Source organism: Miscanthus floridulus, chromosome 15 (genome assembly GCF_019320115.1).
Source record: "Miscanthus floridulus cultivar M001 chromosome 15, ASM1932011v1, whole genome shotgun sequence".
Classification (NCBI taxonomy): Eukaryota; Viridiplantae; Streptophyta; class Magnoliopsida; order Poales; family Poaceae; genus Miscanthus; species Miscanthus floridulus.
In genome coordinates this window covers 74486837-74505302 of record NC_089594.1, presented here as the reverse complement: position 1 = coordinate 74505302, position 18466 = coordinate 74486837, and the positions used below count along the sequence as shown (strand labels likewise).

Here is an 18466-nt window from a genome sequence, read left to right as displayed (position 1 = left end):
TATTGATACCATTTTTATCTATAATTGATCGAACTTAAGATATACTAAACCATGACACTGTGCTAGAATTGCACTGGTACTACATTTCCTAGGATCACTACGCTGATAGTCCTTGTTTAGGAAACAAAGTTTGCATATAGTGTACACAGAAGCAAAGTTGATACAAATACAATCGGGCGGTCTAAGAAGCCACACATGACGCCCTGTATTCTCCTACAAAGAACTCGCTAGGATATGAGCATCGCCATTCGACCCTCTACGGCTCTACCTTTGTATAAGGAGAATGAACCGAGGAAAGTTTTGTCACTGTCAATCTCTTGGATATAAGGCCATGTTCGCTTGAACTTATCACTCATGTTATAGTGTTTTTTTTTCACAATAAAACAGCATCAGCCGGCTTATCGGCCACGAAAACTATTAGCCGAACAGCTTGTCCATACTCGTCCTGAGTACGATGATAAATTGATACCCACTCCGTTCTAAATTATAACTCATTTTGATTTCTTGATACGTCAATTTTATTATATATAATTTGAGATTTGAAATGGAGGGAGCAGGTGAGATGCAATGAAAAAAAAACCCTTTTCTCTCCTGTGCTACTAGGCCGCAACCTGATGAAGGTACTACTAGGCCCAACACGATAAGTGGGCCAGGACGTGGCGGTATCCGTGTGTGCGTGTCCAAGCAACGACGGCGGAGCGGTCCACGCGTGCTGTGGAGCCGACGGGGGCCCGGGGTCGGGGTGGGGCTCCGTCGCTCCGACCCGCCAGCCAGGCTGGACGCGGATAGACTTGGGGCGCCGTGGCCTCTTGGGCCATCGCCGGACCGGATCGCGTTCAAGGCCGGCGACGTGTGCGTGCGTGGCTGCCTGCTCCCTTGGCGCGCTCCTGTTTCAGCTCATCTTCATGCCCGGCGGCACGGCGGCACGCTAGCTGGACCTCCCAGGCTCGGCATGTCCGGCGGGGGACCGATCGAGGAAAACTTTGGACCAAGCTGGTGTTGGGCGCGTTTTTCTTCTGTCGTGCGTGCGCAGCGCACGGCAGGATCGGCGGAGCAATGCCTGCCGCGCCGGTGCCAGGGCGGCATGGAACGCGCGCGCGCCCACAGCCTGTTCGTGACAATGTCTTCGCCGAGGTTTGTATTGCATCAGCAGACGGCCAGGCCACCAGGTTGGATCGGAGTCGGCTCGTCGCCGATGAAGGTGACAACTGACAAGAGGTATCCGTATCTCCTTTTCGCTTCGTCAGGGCTTGTTTAGTTTCAAAGTTTAGTCCCCCTATCGTATCGTATGTTTGTATGAAGTATTAAATATAGACTAAAAAATAACTAATTGTACAGATTACGACTAATTTACGAGATGGATTTTTTAAGCCTACCTAGTCCATAATTTGACAATAAGGTGTTACAATGAAGCTAATGATGAATTAATGAGGCTTAATAAATTCGTCTCGTGATTTCTAAAAACTTCTATAATCTATTTTATTATTACTATTCAAACACTCATATCTAAAACCCCATGTGACACGGCCTGGATTTAAACACCACCTAGGTACGACCGCTTAGTTTTGTCTTTCTATCTCTTATACATACAGACTGCAGACCCATACCTCATCTCTTCTCTCTATGGGTGATGCATGAGATATCTCTTGTTTCATTCACTCCTCGTTAAAATCACAAAAAGCAAGGCTTGAATATCTCCGATCCATCCCCTTTTATGCATGCCGTCCGTTGAAGAAAATATCTCCCGGGTTTTTGGATAAGTCTACTACATGTGAGGTTCTGAGCAAAGCGTTGCGAGCACTGACTGAACACTGAACAGGAAGCCAACAAGCACCTGCTGGCTGCTGCAGTCCACTCCAGTCCAGCTAATAACCTGCGCCAACAAATCAAAGCAGCTCCTGCACCATCATGCTCTGATCTCCATGGAGAGTTGATCGTCGCGTTGAGGTACTCATGCATATGCATCCATCCACTTTGGCACTTTGCACGTATTATATCCTCTTCCATTTCTTCCATGCTCGATCTTGTCATGCTAGCTAGCTCGCCGATTTCTTGGTTGTTCTTACCCGGTGGCGTCCGTCCACAGCTACTCAGATCACTCTCTCTCGGGCGAAACTAAATTCCGGTCCGGGGGACAACGACGATGGACATCATCAACGGCGCCGTGCTCCCGCGCTACCACGCCGCCGCCCCCGTCACGGGCGCTGCGGCGGCTTCCGTCGCCGACGCGAGGGTCAGCGGACACCTCCAGCTGCTCCGGCGCGTGCGCCTCAGAGGAACCGGAAGCGCTTGGGCCGGGCTGCAGGCGACGACCCGTAGGTTCTTCTCCTCGCTGCCGCAGCGGCACGGGCACGGGAGGACCATCGGCTGGCCGGCTCGCTGCACCCTCGGCGGCTCCTCCTCCGACGGCGACGGCGACGGCGCCGCCGCCGCGGACTTTGACGCCAGCGGGGAGGAGTTCGTTGACTCCAGCGTCATGGAGGCCGGTTGGTATCCATCTCTTTTATTTCAGCATTATTAGGAGCACATCACGTCCATTGCTTGTCTGGTGCTCAACAAAATCCGTGCTTGCTTGCCGCAGTTGAACTCAGGAGCATGTCGGACGGCGGTTTCGTCATCAAGATGCGCGACGGCAAGAACCTGAGATGCGTGCAGAACAACCCTCGAGTGCTCAGGCTCCGGGACTCGGCGCCGCACCACGCGATTGTGCTCAAGATGGAAGACGGCAGCGACCTTCTGCTCCCCATCATCGTCAGTACGTACCAGTTCCTTGCTTGCTGCTTGGATGAATAATTCCTCATTGACGTCATTAATTGCTGTTGGCAGCAGATTCTTTTGTTTCTAATTAATCTTGTTGCTTGCACGTGCTACCTTCCTCTTCCTCCTCCCCAGTGGAGACGCCGAGCATCATGTTGCTGGCTGCGCTTCGGAACATCCGAATTGTAAGAGCTGGATTTAGTTACTGCACAAACTTCTGTATATAGGTGCTCATAAGCATGGTGTCTAAACTGCACTGACATTGCTATTTCTTCGACTCTTTCTAGCCAAGGCCAACTATCTATAATGTGGTATTGGAGATGACTGCAAGGATGGGATATGAGGTGTGTTGGAGAAAAAAAAAACCATTGCATTGCTGCTCGATATGCTGCCTCACCGATCACTTTGGCCACGTACTCTGCTTTTCAGGTGCGTTTGGTGCGGATTACAGAAATGGTCCATGACGCATACTATTCTCGACTATATCTTGCAAAGGTAATTGCAATCCCAAGTAAGTTATATCACATAAACAATCCTTTTAGTTTATTGGTCTGAAAAAAAAGCATGTCAACATGACACCAGATTGGGAATGACCAAGATACTATTAGTTTCGACCTCAAGCCATCGGATGCTATCAACATTGCTTTCCGTTGCAAGGTATGCATTTGCTTCATTTACTTTTCAGTACCAGATGACAATATTTGTGTGTGGACCACACCTATTGCTGATACTGAAGGTTTACCTTGTATCTTTTTGGCCTAGTGACCGTGTAAATTATATATACTTCGTATGAGTATAAACTATAAACCATTCAATTGGAGAATCAAAACAACATGATTCCTTTGATTGGTCAGCAAAGCAACCTCCCCGTTCTATTCTGATTTTGATGCTATAAACCTTGCTGTTGGGGGATGATATGATCCCAATACAATGATATGGATAGATAAATTCCTCTTTTAGGAATCTTACTATTACTAATTACAGACCTAACGGAGTCTTCCCCTTAATTCTCACCATATGCGCTAGAGATTTTTTTTCGGGTAAACAATGATTATGAAAAATATTAATATTCTCTTGAGGTTAGCACCGATACCCGATCTTAGATCTTACTTGAAGCTCTGTTGCAGATCTTAAGTGATACGGTGCAGATTTTAAATAACCGTCATGTCATTCTAGTACTTAGAGTGCAGTCTACGACCTAAAATTCTTATTTTCAACAAAAAAAAGAAACAAAAGGAGAGTTAATAAAGAAGTTTCAGCTTAACTTGAGGATAAAAAAAAATCTATAGCAACGAATTAGATTAAATTTGAAAATCAAAATCTAGATTCATGAGTCATGACAATAAAAGACACATGTTGCAACAAGGTCAAGAGCCGCTATGGTCTATTTCAACTACATGCAAAAGACACAAAAGTGTCTTGCAATGGATAAAAAATATGGATATAAATGAAAAAAACATATTAAACAGTAGTTGAGAAGTTTATCATAACTGAGCAGTGACTAAAGAGTATCTATTATGCTGATTGTGTTAGAAAATGAACAAACAGAAAAAAAAACATGTAAATTAATATAAGTAATTTTTATTAGTCATAGGTATTGAACAGCAACATATAATACTTTTATCTCCTAAGATTCTAAACGAGTTGATGCACTAGTATAATATATGCAGACAAATTCTGTAAGTTGTTCTATTGCTCATTGGGTACGGTACTTATTCCAATTTGGTGGTTCATCCATAGGTCCCTATACAAGTTAACAGGCGTATTGCATATAACAATGGATTGAAAGTCGTACAACCAAAGGCGGCTGAGAGTTACGTAGGCTCTGACGACATTCAAATCACAAGGTTTGACAGGTAGACATACAAATTCTGTTTTTTATATATTCCTGTATGGACAAGTGTCTTCTTAAACTCTGCAACTGCAACCATTCCACTTTGCAGGCCTGATGACCAACATTGCAGTGAGGCCCAAGAGTTTGATTTGGTCCGGAATATGCTCATCGCTGCAGTGGAAGAACGCTACAAAGATGCTGGTGAGCTCCTGCGGACTTGCACAACTACAATGTTAAAGACTGTTTTTCTTTTCAGTTTTACTTTGAGTAATCCTTCTAATCGACTGATCTCCTTCCTCCTATTTTTTTTTTTCCAGCTCAATACAGAGACCAACTTTTCACGTTGCGGTCAAAGAAAAAGAACGCAATATAGCAGGCTCAGGCCATTATACATGAAACATCCACAGATGGGTGCACAATTCAACTTGCTAGGCCTTGATGGGGGTGTACATAGGAGGCCTTTTGCTGAAGCACATGAAGCTTCGGCAAACATCTAAGAAGCACCATGTAAATACCTACAGACTTTATGTATAGACACACGGATAGTATAATTCTGGATTCTAAGAAGCCCCGTTTGGTTGGGCTTCCCTGCTTAGGCAACCAAGGGTGTGGGAACCCATAAGTACTTTTGCAACAAAGGGGTGGGAACTTATAGGTAATAGAACTTAAGATCACTAGGAGTAGATCTAGCGAGTATAAACTTGCATTTAGGATATAGTAAACCCTAGAACATGAACTAAAACCGAGAGAGATAGAGAGTGAGGATGAGAGTGGGGAGGCATTACCGACCATCGGCAGGCTTGGCGGAGGAGCTGGCCATGGTGTCGATGTAGAGTAGCAGTGGAGTCCGGCGACGGTGTGGACGTCGCAGTGGAGGCATGGTCGCAGAGGCGGTGATGAAGACGCGGCGGTGGCCGGCTTCCCGTCGCTGACAGCGCCCCTCTCTCTAGATCGGCTTAGGGTTAGGATGTAGGTGGGGTTTTGGCGGCTCAGGTGAACCTCGTGCTTTGTGCCTCGGCCCCCACCTCCTTTTTATGGCGCTGTGCGACGGGGCCCACCAACCATAGATAGGGTTGGGCGCCCCCCGATCAGGGCGCGGATCAAGGGCCCAATTGGCTGTTGGGCCAAGTTGATAGAGATCAATCTAACATTCTCCCCCTTGATCTCACCTTATGACTTAAACTTAACTTACTTTATCTTTTTTCCATTCCATCCCAGATCAGTGCATAGGGCGTGCTTCATCGTCACGGTCAGTTGTCATTAGATTAACAGCTACAATGCACCTCTCTGTTTTGAAACAGATTCTCATATAGGCCCTTATTGTCCAGGAATCATAGACTTTCCCTTAAACCCATGCCAGCTAAGTGTACTCTGAACACGTTGAGTGGTAAGCCTTTTGTAAGCGGATCCGCGAGCATCTTTTCTGTACTTATATGCTCAAGACTAATTATATGATCCCGGACTTTGTCTTTCACAACATAATACTTTATGTCAATGTGTTTGGCAGCACCACTTGACTTATTGTTGTGAGCATAACATACTGCTGAATTATTATTGCAGTATAACTTGAGTGGCTTATGTATGTCGTATACCACTTTCAACCTAGACATGAACTTCTTTAGCCAATTCACCTGTCCTGTGGCCTCATAACACGCTACAAACTCGGCATACATCGTAGACGATGTAGTGACAATTTGCTTTGAGCTTTTCCACGATATAGCTCCTCCTACGAGAGTGAATATATATCCTGACGTGGATTTTCTATCATCTCCCGTATAATCTGAATCTGTATACCCCTCTATGTGTACGAAATCAGATCTTCTGTACGTTAGCATGAGACCTTTTGTGCCTTGCAAGTAACGCAAAACTTTCTTTACTAATCTCCAGTGTTCTATTCCTGGATTACTCTGATATCTGCCAAGTAACCCGGTAACAAATGCCAAGTCAGGGCGTGTACACACTTGAGCATACTGCAAACTTCCGATAGCTGAAGCATATGGAACCGATTTTATTTAATCTATCTCATATTGGTTCCTGGGACATTAAAATTCTCCAAATCTATCACCCTTGACTATGGGAGTAGGTGAAGGCTTATAATTTTACATACTGTATTTCTTTAGAACCTTTTCTAAGTATGCCTTTTGTGATAGTCCTAAAACCCTATTTTCTCTATCTCGTTGAATCTCTATTCCTAGAATGAACGAAGCTTCACCGAGATCCTTCATATCAAACTTTGAGGACAAGAACTTCTTCATTTCTAGTAGTAGATTAACATCACTACTAGCAAGTAAGATGTCATCCACATACAAGATTAGGAAAATGTATCTTCCATTCTTGAACTTTGCATAAACACAATTGTCGTCTATATGTTTTTGAAACTCAAACTTCCTTACTGTACTATCAAACTTTAAATACAACTGTCTTGACGCTTGTTTTAATCTGTAAATGAATTTCTTCAGGCGGCATCCCATACGTTCTTTTCCTTCCACAACAAAACCTTTTGGTTGTGCCATGTAAATTTTTCCTCCAAATTCCTGTTTAGGAACGCTGTCTTTATATCCATCTGATGTAATTCTAAATCATAATATGCTACAAGCGCCATTATGATTCTAAAAGAATCCTTATATGAGACTGGAGAAAATGCCTCATTATAATCTATGCATTCTCTTTGCATGAAGCCTTTTGTCACAAGTTGCGCTTTAAACCTTTCTATATTCTCTTTGGAGTCATATTTAGTTTTGTAGATCCATTTACAGCCTACTGTCTTGGCTCCTTTAGGAATTGTTTCTAAGTCCCAAACTCCATTGGTATTCATTGATCTTATTTCATCCTGCATGGCTTCAATCCACTTTGATGAGTGAGCGCTTCTCATGGCTTCTTCAAATGAGGTGGGATCACCCTCCATTTGAAATTCTTCACATTCATAGACTTCGTAGTCATCAGGAATGACTGACTTCTTGACTCTTTGAGACCTTCTAGGGGCCTCGTTAGTTAACACTTATTCTATATGAGGTTGTTGTTGCTCTTCCTCATGTGTGACAACGGATTCTATAGGATCCTGAACGACATGGTCCTCATGTTCATTCATTGTTGCCATAGAAGAACTAACAATAGGTGCTGTTACTACAGTGTCTTGCATTGTTGGTACAGCAACAACAAGTAGCATAAAGAATGGCTACTGAACCATCGGAGTGGGCATGTATACCCGCTTCTCTTCAAGATTAATTTCTCACGCTATCATGCTCCCCCTGACCATATCATCCTCCAAGAACACAGCATGTCTTGTTTCTACAAACTTTGTATGTCTGTCAGGACAATAGAAGCGATAACCTTTTGACTTTTCTGTATAACCAATGAAATGGAAACTGGCTATCTTGGAGTCTGGCTTCCCTATGTTTGGGTTAAAGGCTTTAGCCTTAGCTGGACAACCCCACACACATAAATAGTTAAGTGAGGGTTCCTTTCCTATCCACAACTCATATGGTGTTTTGGGCATCGACTTGCTTGGCACTCGATTAAGAATATAAATGGCGGTTTTTAACGCCTCCATCCATAAACTTATCAGTAGAGTAGAGTAACTTATCATACTTCTTACCATATCCATTAAGGTATAATTACGTCTTTCAGCTACTCCATTCTGCTGAGACTCGCCCGGTGTAGAGTACTGGGCAACTATGCCATTTTCCTATAAGAACCTTGCAAAAGGTCCAGAAACTTGGCCATATGGGGTGTGTCGACCGTAGTACTCTCCCCCATGGTCGGATCTTACTACTTTATTCTTTAAGTTATGCTAATTTTCTACTTCAGCCTTAAATGTCCTAAATTTATCCAATGCTTCTGATCTTTATTTAATTGGATAAATATAGCCAAAATGAGAATAATCATCTGTGAATGTTATAAATGAATCATAACCATCCACACACTTCACAGGAAAAGGACCACAGATGTCTGTGTGAACTATTTCTAAAATTCCTACGCTTTATTTGGCATTTTCTTTATTTTCTTAACATACATTCCTTTTATGCAATCAATGCATTGTTCTAAATCTGAAATTCTAAAGGCGGAAGAATTGATTTCTTAATCAATCGCTCTATTCTTCTCCTCGAAATATGGCCTAAACGACAGTGCCATAATTTCGATGATATATCATGAATTCTCTTCCGTTTATTTGTTGCATTCATAGACGAGGAAGCATTCTCATTTTCAGTGCTCACAGCATTCACATTCTTAGAAAGTGATAACAAATAAAGCTTGTCTTGTAAGAAGGCAAGACCAACACACTTATTATTAAACACAATCTGACATTTGTCATTACCAAAATGGCAATCATATCTATCATCGTCTAGTCGTGAAACACTTATCAAGTTTCTATGCAAAGAGGGTACATAAAGAATATCTGAAAGCTGAAGTATAAAATCATCATCTAATTCTAGAGAGAGATCTCCAATGGCTTTAACTTCAGCTTCAACTCCATTTGCAACTTTAATTCTTCTTTCTCCTCTTTGTAGAGTCCTCCTCGTATGGAATCCCTGTAATGAATTTACAACATGAATAGTTGCACCTGAATCAATCCACCAAGTAGATTTTGCATAACTTAAATACAATGACTCATCTATGAATATAATGAAGTCCTCACCTCTCTTCAAAAGGCTCTTTAGGAAATCTAGATAGTCCCTCTGGTAATGTCTATGCTTCTTGTACCATTTGCACTGATCCTTTTTAACTTGGGCATTGTTGTTCTTCTGATGTTGGTCATTCTGAGGGGCTTTCCCTTAAGGTTTGGCATTCTTGTTAAAGTTCTTCTTCTTGTTGTCCTTCACAAGGTTAGCAGAGTCACCCTGTGAGCTTTTTAGCCTCTCCTCTTCTTGCACACACATTGCAATGAATTTCTCAATATCCCATTTATCGGGCTGTATGTTGTAATTTACAACAAAAGTTTCATATTCTTTAGGCAAGGAAGCAAAAAACAAATTGTCAATGAAATATGGTCGGCAGTCCACCGAGGGGGGGTGCCCGTGGTGGTAGATTATCGGTAGACGGTGTGTGTAATCAGGAACCAGATGGTGACACAAGGCGCAGAGACAGTGATTTAGACAGGTTTAGGCCGTCTGATCGACGTAATACCCTACGTCCTATGTCTTTGGTGTATTGTATTGAAATCTAGATGATTGTGCCCCCTGAGGGGGACCCCTGCCTCTCCTTATATAGTCTAGAGGAGGAGGGTTACAAGTAAAGTATCCTATTTAGTACTATTACAATATCTGGTACAACTTATAATCTAGCTGTGTACGTCTTGATCTTATGGGCCAGGCCACCTCGGATGGTGCAGCCCATGTACCATCTTGTGGTACCCGAGGGTATATCCCCCACAGCTAGTCCCCGAGCGCCATGTATTCTGATGCGACACGCCATTTTAACTTTCTCCGAATAGTGAGGCTTGAGTTCTTGACATCTCCGACCACCGTTGTCATCAGAGAAATAGGTTGTCCGAAGAATGTATGGTGCTCTTAAGAAGAAAGAAAAAGATTTCTGTCCTGGGAAGTGTGCCCACTTGTATTTCTGAAAAGAAATGTAAGTGCGTCTTGAAGCGTAGCATCTTTGATCATCAGAGGCGTAGTGGTCGAAAAACAAGCACATTCACCGCAAGGTGAAGTGTGCCCACTTAGTCCCCGAGCCTAGTAGTAGGTGATGTAGGCACGTGGTGCCAGGGTCTAAAAAGAATTCCCAGTTAAGTTGAGAATCCAATCGTCGTACAGGCGATACGAGATGCACCGACAGGTGCATCATACCGATGTAGTCCCCGAGCTTGCTGGAAGGCGAGGTATGAGCCTTGTAGCAAGGTCTAAACGAGAAAGAATATCCCAACTGTATGCGAGTCGCCAGTCGCATGTAGTTGAGACGCAAAGTCCCCGAGCTGTGGTCAGAGAGTGGCCGAGGTGGTCCCCAAGCATAGGTCGAGGAGCGAGCGATGAAGTCCCTGAGCTGTGGTCGGAGAGTGATCGAGGCAGTCCCTGAGCGTAGGTCGAGAAGCGAGCGATGAAGTCCCCGAGCTGTGGTTAGAGAGTGATCGAGGCAGTCCCCGAGCATAGGTCGAGAAGCGAGCGACGAAGTCCCCGAGCATAGCTTAAAATTCCTGTAATATAAATATGTAGAATGGTAGTACATGATGTACAAAATAATAAATTATGGAGAAAATCAGCGGTGAAGAAACAACGCTCAGCAGTTATTTGCAAATGAGCATGATGTGATAAAGCAGTTGTTGCTTTGTAAACATCAGTGTTAATGTGAAGTTTGTGTTTATATTTAATATAAACCGCCTGACCAGTTAGTATGTAGCTGAGTCTCCAGCCCTAGCTAGCCCGTGAACCATAATGCGGGGCATGGAGCCCGTGCACGTGTAGGAAGAACGAAGCATCGCTAAGGAGCCGCTGCCGACCACCCATAACGTAGAGGGCAGACGCTCATGCACGTGTAGGGAGGAGCCGGAGACAGGGCCATCTCTATAGGCATCGAGCATCAACATGACTGGTCGAGGATTTGCATTAAGTATAGCTGTATGTTATATTTAAAAGAGACAATTCCTTATTTGACACCAGACAAATGACTCATTCCTTCTTTGGCCCTCGAAATTTTTTTCTTCCTTATTTGACACTGACTTCGACTTTTGTTCCCAAATTGACACTCTGTTCGATTTTCCATCCAACCACCGTTAAGTTCCCTATGAAAAGACGATTTTGCCCATGCTCCACACCCTTCTCCCTCCTCTCCTCTCCTTCTCCCACTCCCAGCGACGGCGTGCGCGTCGATGGCGGGGACAGGCTTGCGCGCGATGATGACGGAGTTGATCACCTCCCCCTCCGGGTGGTGCACGGTGAGCACGTTGAAGCCACCCCAATGGATCTCCTTGGGGTCCACGACGGGGTACAGGAACCCGCGCGCACCGTGTGCGCTCCGCACCACCAACGCAGCACCGGGGGCCATGTGCTTCCCGAGGTGCTCCACCACGTGGACCTTCTCCTCGGCGGCCATGCCCACAAGCGCTGCCAGGAAGACGATGTCGTATCCGGCCAGGTCCTTGGTGACGTTGACCATGTCGGAGGTGCGGAACGCCATACGCGCAGTGAGCGCGGCGTTGGCACTCACGAGGTGGCACGTCTGGTCGTTGGCATCCCCGCAGATGTCGTAGTTGTCGAAGGCGGTGGTAGGGAGGTGGCACGCCGCGAGCATGAGGGAGCTAAGTGGGAGCGGGCTGGAGCCGATGAAGGCGACGCGGGCTCGGGACATGGTGCGCTAGCAGGCCGTGCTCTAGCTGGCTCAGCAGTAGGTAGTTGTTGAAGTAGGGGAAGAGCGTTAGGTGGTCCAGCGGGTTGTCGAAGGTCGCCAGCAGGTCGGAGTAGTGCGCCTCCAGTAGGGCCTCGGCGTCGACGCAGAGGCGGATGAGCGACGCGCGCATGCGCTGTAGCTCTAGGGCTAGGTGCTCCACGTCCACCGTGTTGCGTGGGATGCAGGCCATCACGAGGTCGGTGAAGAGCGCGTTCACCTCCAACGACAGGCTCAGCGACGGCAGCTTCGCGATGGTGGCGGCCAGGCCGGAGATCTTGTGCACCAGCGCCGCCTTGGCCTCCTCCGACGAGTCCATGCCACCGGGCTCGCCTTGTCCTTCCTAGTGAGTCACCTCCATGCGCCAGGCCCATGCACGTCCAGGCACCGGTGGTGCTCGCCCGAGCGTCGTCGGCAGGCGTAGACCGCCGAGGAGTCGCAGGGAGGTGCGGCCGCCTAGGAGGGAAGCTCCGGCGTGGCTGTAGGGGGAGGCTCCAGTGTGGAGGAGAGGAGGGAGAAGGGGAGGAAAGAAGGGAGAAGGGTGGTGGGACCCACATGGACAACTTTGTCTTTTCGCAGGGCATTTGACGGTTCCACGACGGGAATTCCAACGGAATGTCAATTTGGGAACGAAAGTTGAAGTCAGTGTCAAATAAGGAAGAAAAAAATTTCGAGGGCCAAGGAAGGAATAGGTCATTTGTCTGGTGTCAAATAAGGAATTATCTCTATTTAAAATGGTATACATGGACAAACGTTAATTGAAGAATAATCATGACGAGGACGTTGTGGAGAAATGTCGTAATGAAAATTGTGTTAAATATAAATATTAGAAGTGTATTTATCTTTGATAGAAATCTGGTCGGCGGTGATGAAGTCGTCCGGTCCTCGAGCTTTCTGACCTGTCGTCATGACGGTGGTCACGGTTGTCATAGCGCCATTCTTCGCGGTGATCATCATTGCAACGTGGTCTGGTGATCGATGTGGTCGGAGCTCGGCGGAGCCGCTCGGGACGTGGTCGACGTGGTCCATGGTCGACGTGGTTGGAGCTCGACGGAGCTACTCGGGACATGGTTGGCGTGGTCTTTGGTTGACGTGATCGGAGCTCAGTGGAGCCGTTTGGCATGGCTCGCTAGTCGGCTCGCTTGATAGCTCGGCATGGCTCGCTTGATGGCTCGGCGTGCTCGATGTGGCTCGCTTGTGGCTCGGCGTGGCTCGCTTGTGGCTCGACGAGTCCGGTCTCTTGCTTGATGGTAGGTACGTCACGTAGCCAAAACAAACTCAAAACCTAGTGCATGGCTTGTATGTGGCATGCAGATTTGCTTCATACGCGTATAGGATGCACACGTACTCCTCCGCTTGGAATGATGAAATCTTCATGCATGCATGCGTAGCATGCAGCAGCCAATCAATGCATCAAATATCTTTGATTAATTATTGCTGGTCTGCACGTATTCGAGTAGATGGAGGGTCTTGCTTGCCCGACATGTAACTTGCTATTGGCTTGTATGTCTACGTGTCCTCCTTGGTAACTTGTAGCACAAATATGATTGTGATGATGGATCGCCAATCAGCTCGCTTTGTGCTCGAGTCGTCGAGCTTCGTAGGTGATAATTCATCTCGTTTGGAGTAGTCATGGAGGTGTGAAGCGGTGAAGACGTGACAAGCAGCAAGATCGCCAACAACGCCAAGCCTGTACGTGATACATACCAAGTCAATCTTGGTTTGGCTTGCCTTGCATGTAGATCGCACATCATCTTGGATGGTGCTATAGTAGTAGATCGGCTTATGGCCTAGGTGCAGGTCGATGATGAGGAGCATGGTGGTGCTGTCGGGACACATGGTGCATGCTATCGCCATAGCCGACCATGTTACGATGAGTCACCGTAGATACTGTAGTTCAAGAACACCCACCACAAAAAGTCGAGTTGCCACGGAGGACGTTGATGAAGATAATCGCCATCTGATTCGCCGGAAGATCAGCACGCACAACCCCTAAAAGGGGACCCCTACCTGGTGCGCCACTGTCGACGAAATATGGTCGGTAGTCCACCAAGGAGGGTGCCCGTGGTGGTAGATTATCGGTAGACGGTGCATGTAATCAAGAACCAGATGGTGACAGAAGGCGCAGAGACAGCGATTTGGACAGGTTTGGGCCGTCTGATCGACGTAATACCCTACGTCCTATGTCTTTGGTGTATTGTATTGAGATCTAGATGATTGTGCCCCCTGAGGGGGACCCCTGCCTCTCCTTATATAGTCTGGAGGAGGAGGGTTACAAGTAAAGTATCCTATTTGGTACTATTACAATATCTGGTATAACTTGTAATCTAGCCGTATACGTCTTGATCTTACGGGCCGGGCCACCTCGGATGGTGCGGCCCATGTACCATCTTGTGGTACCCAGGGGTATATCCCCCACACAAATGAATCAAGAACTCATCCTTGAGCCCCAAATCCATTGGCTTTAGCTTGGAAGCCGTGTTGCTCATCTTCAGTATGTGCTCTCTTTTCCCTCCACCATAGTATTTCTCATTGAATAATCTTTATCAGGGTACTGGTATAAGCCTTTGAAGAGCTAGTAAACTGACTCTCCGCTTTCTTGAGATACTCTATGGCGGTGTCACAATCTAGGATAGACCCCCTTATTGCATCTGAAATAGTGGACTTAGCCACCATCAAGCACTTGCGGTTCGAAATTTCCCATTTCTTACTTTCAAGATCATATTTCATTCTTACTTCTGCATGATCTCGCTGCCGAGTAGTGAAATCAGCATTTGTTTTATTTTCTTCCCTCACCTGGTCCACTGGCTCAGTAGGACACAGAGAGGTAAGCGCTAGGTCATTTTCAGATAGTGCAAGTGCTAATTCATACTTCTCTCGCCACACACGATAGTTGCTCCCTTCAAGAGGCGGTATGTGTGAGATAAATGCCATAAGGTTGAGTCCTAAAAAACACCATCAGAGATAGTAAGAAAATATGACTTAATAATTGCATGCCTTAATTTAACGTTAGTCAAAATTAAAACATACAACATATAACATTCTTCTACACTAATTCTACATCACCGTTGGGCAGAAATAGAATTAATGCATGAAAACTCATGAAAAAAAGATTATAATATTACTATTATCAACGTTGGTCAGAAAAATAACGATATCATAATTTACTGAATACTATAACTACTCTTCAAAATTAAATCCTCCCATTGGTTCGAATTTAATTAGAAGATAATAAACATCAACTTTGCAGCGGAAGCATGAAAAATAATCTTAAAATGATATTATCAAAAGCATTTCCATGTACTTAAGTACTCTCTAAACAAATCATTCCATTGGTTCAAATTTGAGCAGAGATTTAAACGTCAAAACTTAACATAATTCATCAAAAAGTGCTTCTAGAAAAAAATAAAACTAAGCTTTCTCGTACTGTACTCGCGGCCCAGCGGCGAAACTAGCCCGTGGCCCAGCCATGCTCACCGCGGTCCCGCGCCCAGGCCGCAACCTGAGCCTGGGCCAAATTTGGCCTGACTGCTCACAGCCGTCCATCTAATCGGACAGCTGGGTGTCGATCTCGGTGAGACAAAAAACATCGGCCGACGCCGCACCCCTGTAAGGTCGAGATGGCGACTAGAGGGGGGGTGAATAGTCATTTCTAAAACTTAATCACGTTGGCTAACCAAAACAAACCTATGCCACTAGTATTTCAAGCAATGAGGGAGCTCCTACATATGCTAGTAAGCAAAAGCACAAAGTCAACTAAGCTCACTAGCAATGCTCAATAACAAGGCAACCAATGCCAAATTAGAGAGTGTAAATACTTAGCTACACAAACTAAGCAATATGACTAACAGGGTTACATAAACCAAATTAGCCACTCAAGGGAGCTACATCTATGCTACACAAGCAAGAAGGTAACTAGTGAGCTACACAAGCTAACTAGTTACAAGAGCAACTACACAAGTACAATGGATATGAAAGTAATTACAAGCTTGTGTAACGAGGATGAAAACCAACGGGAATACAAGGATGACATGATGATTTTTTCTCTAGGTTCACGTGCTTGCCAACATGCTAGTTCCCCTTGAGACAAGCTCCAAGGTTGCCGCCGGTCCTCTTGCTAGTGGTGACCCGCAAGTCACACTCTCCCACGTGGAGTGCTTACCACAAGCTCTAGCACTTGACCTGGCCGGACCACTTGTCGCCCTTCGCGTCTCGCTTTACTAGAGTTGCTCTTCGTGGCTCCCGCGGGGCGAGCACAATGCCCCTCACAAAGCTTTTCTTAGCACCGCACAAGCTTCTTGCGGGCTTCGACGGAGACCACCACCAAGCCATCTTGGAGGTGGCAACCTCCAAGAGTAACAAGCACCATCGGCTTGCAAGACGACCACATAGTGCCACTCGATGCAACCTCATGACTTGCCCTTCATGCTTGCAACCGGTCTATCAATCCAAGTCATGTCTTGATCTTCTCCACCTTTATCACATGACTTAATGTCATGTCTCATTTGCAATGAGCTCCTTCATCATCACATGTGTGAGCTTTGCAACATCTCTGAGCCATTTCCACCTCCATGGCATATGTTGCTCACACACACACATACCTGTGGGCTAATCACATGTGTATCTCACATAAACACAATTAGTCCACCTTGGTTGTCACTTAATTACCAAAACTACACAAGGACCTTTCAATCTCTCCCTTTTTGGTAATTGATGACAACTCTACAAAGATATTGAAATTAAGCTCTGTTGGATTCATGTTGCTTGCCCAAGCAAATTTACCATGTATAAATAATTTTGAACAAGTACCACAAACCCAAAATGGTAGTATTAGCTCCCCCTACATATGTGCTAGAGTGTTTGGTTTGAAGCTCACACATATGCATAGATTGAAATTGTGGGAGAGTAATTACTACCAAATGATGCTAAGGTGTATAGAGTAAACCTTTAAAGTATGATACCAATCAGAGTTGCACCTTTAAGTTCATCCTTAGCACTATGGTTAGCTAGATATCACTTGGAAATAAAAGCACTAGATACCTCGTGAGATCAACATTAAAAGCAAGGTACTAGCATTACTTGAAAAGCATACCAAGTGTCTAGCTATCATCCTATTCATGCTAGTTATCATTTCGTCAACCAAATTCTACAACTAGCATACACCACACAAGCATGCATATTGAATTTAAACGCTTATGCAATGCAAGCAATCACATGAATATGCACATATCAAATGCAACCAATCAAAGTTCATGAGCTTGCTCCCCCTACTTGTGTGCTTCTCTTATCCAAGAATTTTGATCCATCTCTTCTCTTCAATGTTGCTCCCTCTTTGTCCATGTCCATGTACAACCTCTTCTTTGTCTCAATCTCTCCCAAATCTTTCATATCTTATCTCTCCCCCTTGTACAATCTCAATCTCAAAGCTTTCATATCTTTGTACAATCTCTCCCCTTTTGTCATCAATTTCCATAAAAGGTGTGCTTCTTGTTGATGCAAAGGTATGCATTTGGGGTAGATGGTTGAGACTTGAATCTTGCATTTTTTATGGACATTACTTGATTGTTGGAATGACACCACTTGTAGAAACCACTTGTAACTTGTACCACTTGTATATTGTGTAGGGCTTCTTGAGATACCACACATAGGATCTTTGATCTTGATCTCAATTTGTGTGGCACCTCCCCCTATGTGATAGCATGGGTCATCTATTTGATACACTTGAGCTCTTATAGGTGAGGGATGCATTCTACATTTGATGATCACTTAAAGTTGAGGATCACTTATGGAACCATCGTCTTACATGGTTGATACCATGTATAGATGTGATACCACTTGAAGGAATTTTCTAGTATGGAACCACTTGTTGGATTTATCAATAAAAACCATTTTTTGAACATTCACTATCTTTATGAGTACAACTTATAGGATATCACTTGTGAGTTGATCTAGACATCACTTGTGAATTCTTGATGAAATACTTAAGTCTAGATACCACTTGAAACAAATAAACTAGATATCCATTTACATTATTGTCTTGTGCTTGTACTCTTATCACTATCATGAGCTTCTATGGTTGACTTGAACTAAATTGATTTGCCTAAGCTTCCAAGTTTGGTTTGAACCAATGACAAGCTTTGTTCACACCTCTTGCAAGAGTTATCTTGCCAATGTTGTACTTGTTACTTGTTTAGCAATCCAATTTAAATCAAGTACTTGGGTTCACTAGCTCATGAACATATTCATATACTAATCACTAGATCAATTAATCATTCAAGCAATAGTGATAGGCTATGAATTTAAATATTTCATTTGTTATGCATGATCCTATGAAGCATGTACTATATGCACTAATCGCATACTAGTAAGGGATGAAATGATCATGCATACTACAATGATACCTTTGCTATGTTGGAGTAGATGATAGTCACATAGATTCCAATTCATTACTTCAATAGCAATATGAAGTCCAATTATAAGCTAGGTGAAGACCAATAGACACCATTTTGAATTCTATTCTTCACCCATATGAAATGAATACCACTTATGATCAAG

At 44.7% G+C, this 18466-nt stretch overlaps 1 protein-coding gene and 1 pseudogene across 3 annotated transcripts; one reads left to right on the top strand and one right to left on the bottom strand.

Annotated features, from left to right (window-relative positions):
* Positions 1-1766: 1766 nt before the first annotated feature.
* LOC136508543 (bifunctional nuclease-like) lies at positions 1767-5191 on the top strand. 3 transcript variants are annotated; one of them, XM_066503233.1, is made up of 10 exons: positions 1767-1947; positions 2087-2486; positions 2582-2755; positions 2893-2942; positions 3045-3101; positions 3187-3252; positions 3340-3414; positions 4498-4604; positions 4701-4792; positions 4909-5191. In XM_066503233.1, the coding sequence occupies exons 2-10, from the start codon at positions 2144-2146 to the stop codon at positions 4962-4964; spliced, it is 1020 nt and encodes a 339-aa protein (XP_066359330.1). In that variant the 5' UTR covers positions 1767-1947; positions 2087-2143; the 3' UTR covers positions 4965-5191. The 3 variants fall into 3 exon arrangements, with proteins under 3 accessions (XP_066359330.1, XP_066359329.1, XP_066359328.1); XM_066503232.1 differs by having other exon boundaries at positions 1770-1947; positions 2037-2486; positions 4498-4613; XM_066503231.1 differs by having other exon boundaries at positions 1771-1947; positions 4498-4613.
* Positions 5192-11173: 5982 nt separating this feature from the next.
* On the bottom strand, positions 11174-12230 carry LOC136507667 (nicotianamine synthase 3-like; annotated as a pseudogene).
* Positions 12231-18466: the final 6236 nt, after the last annotated feature.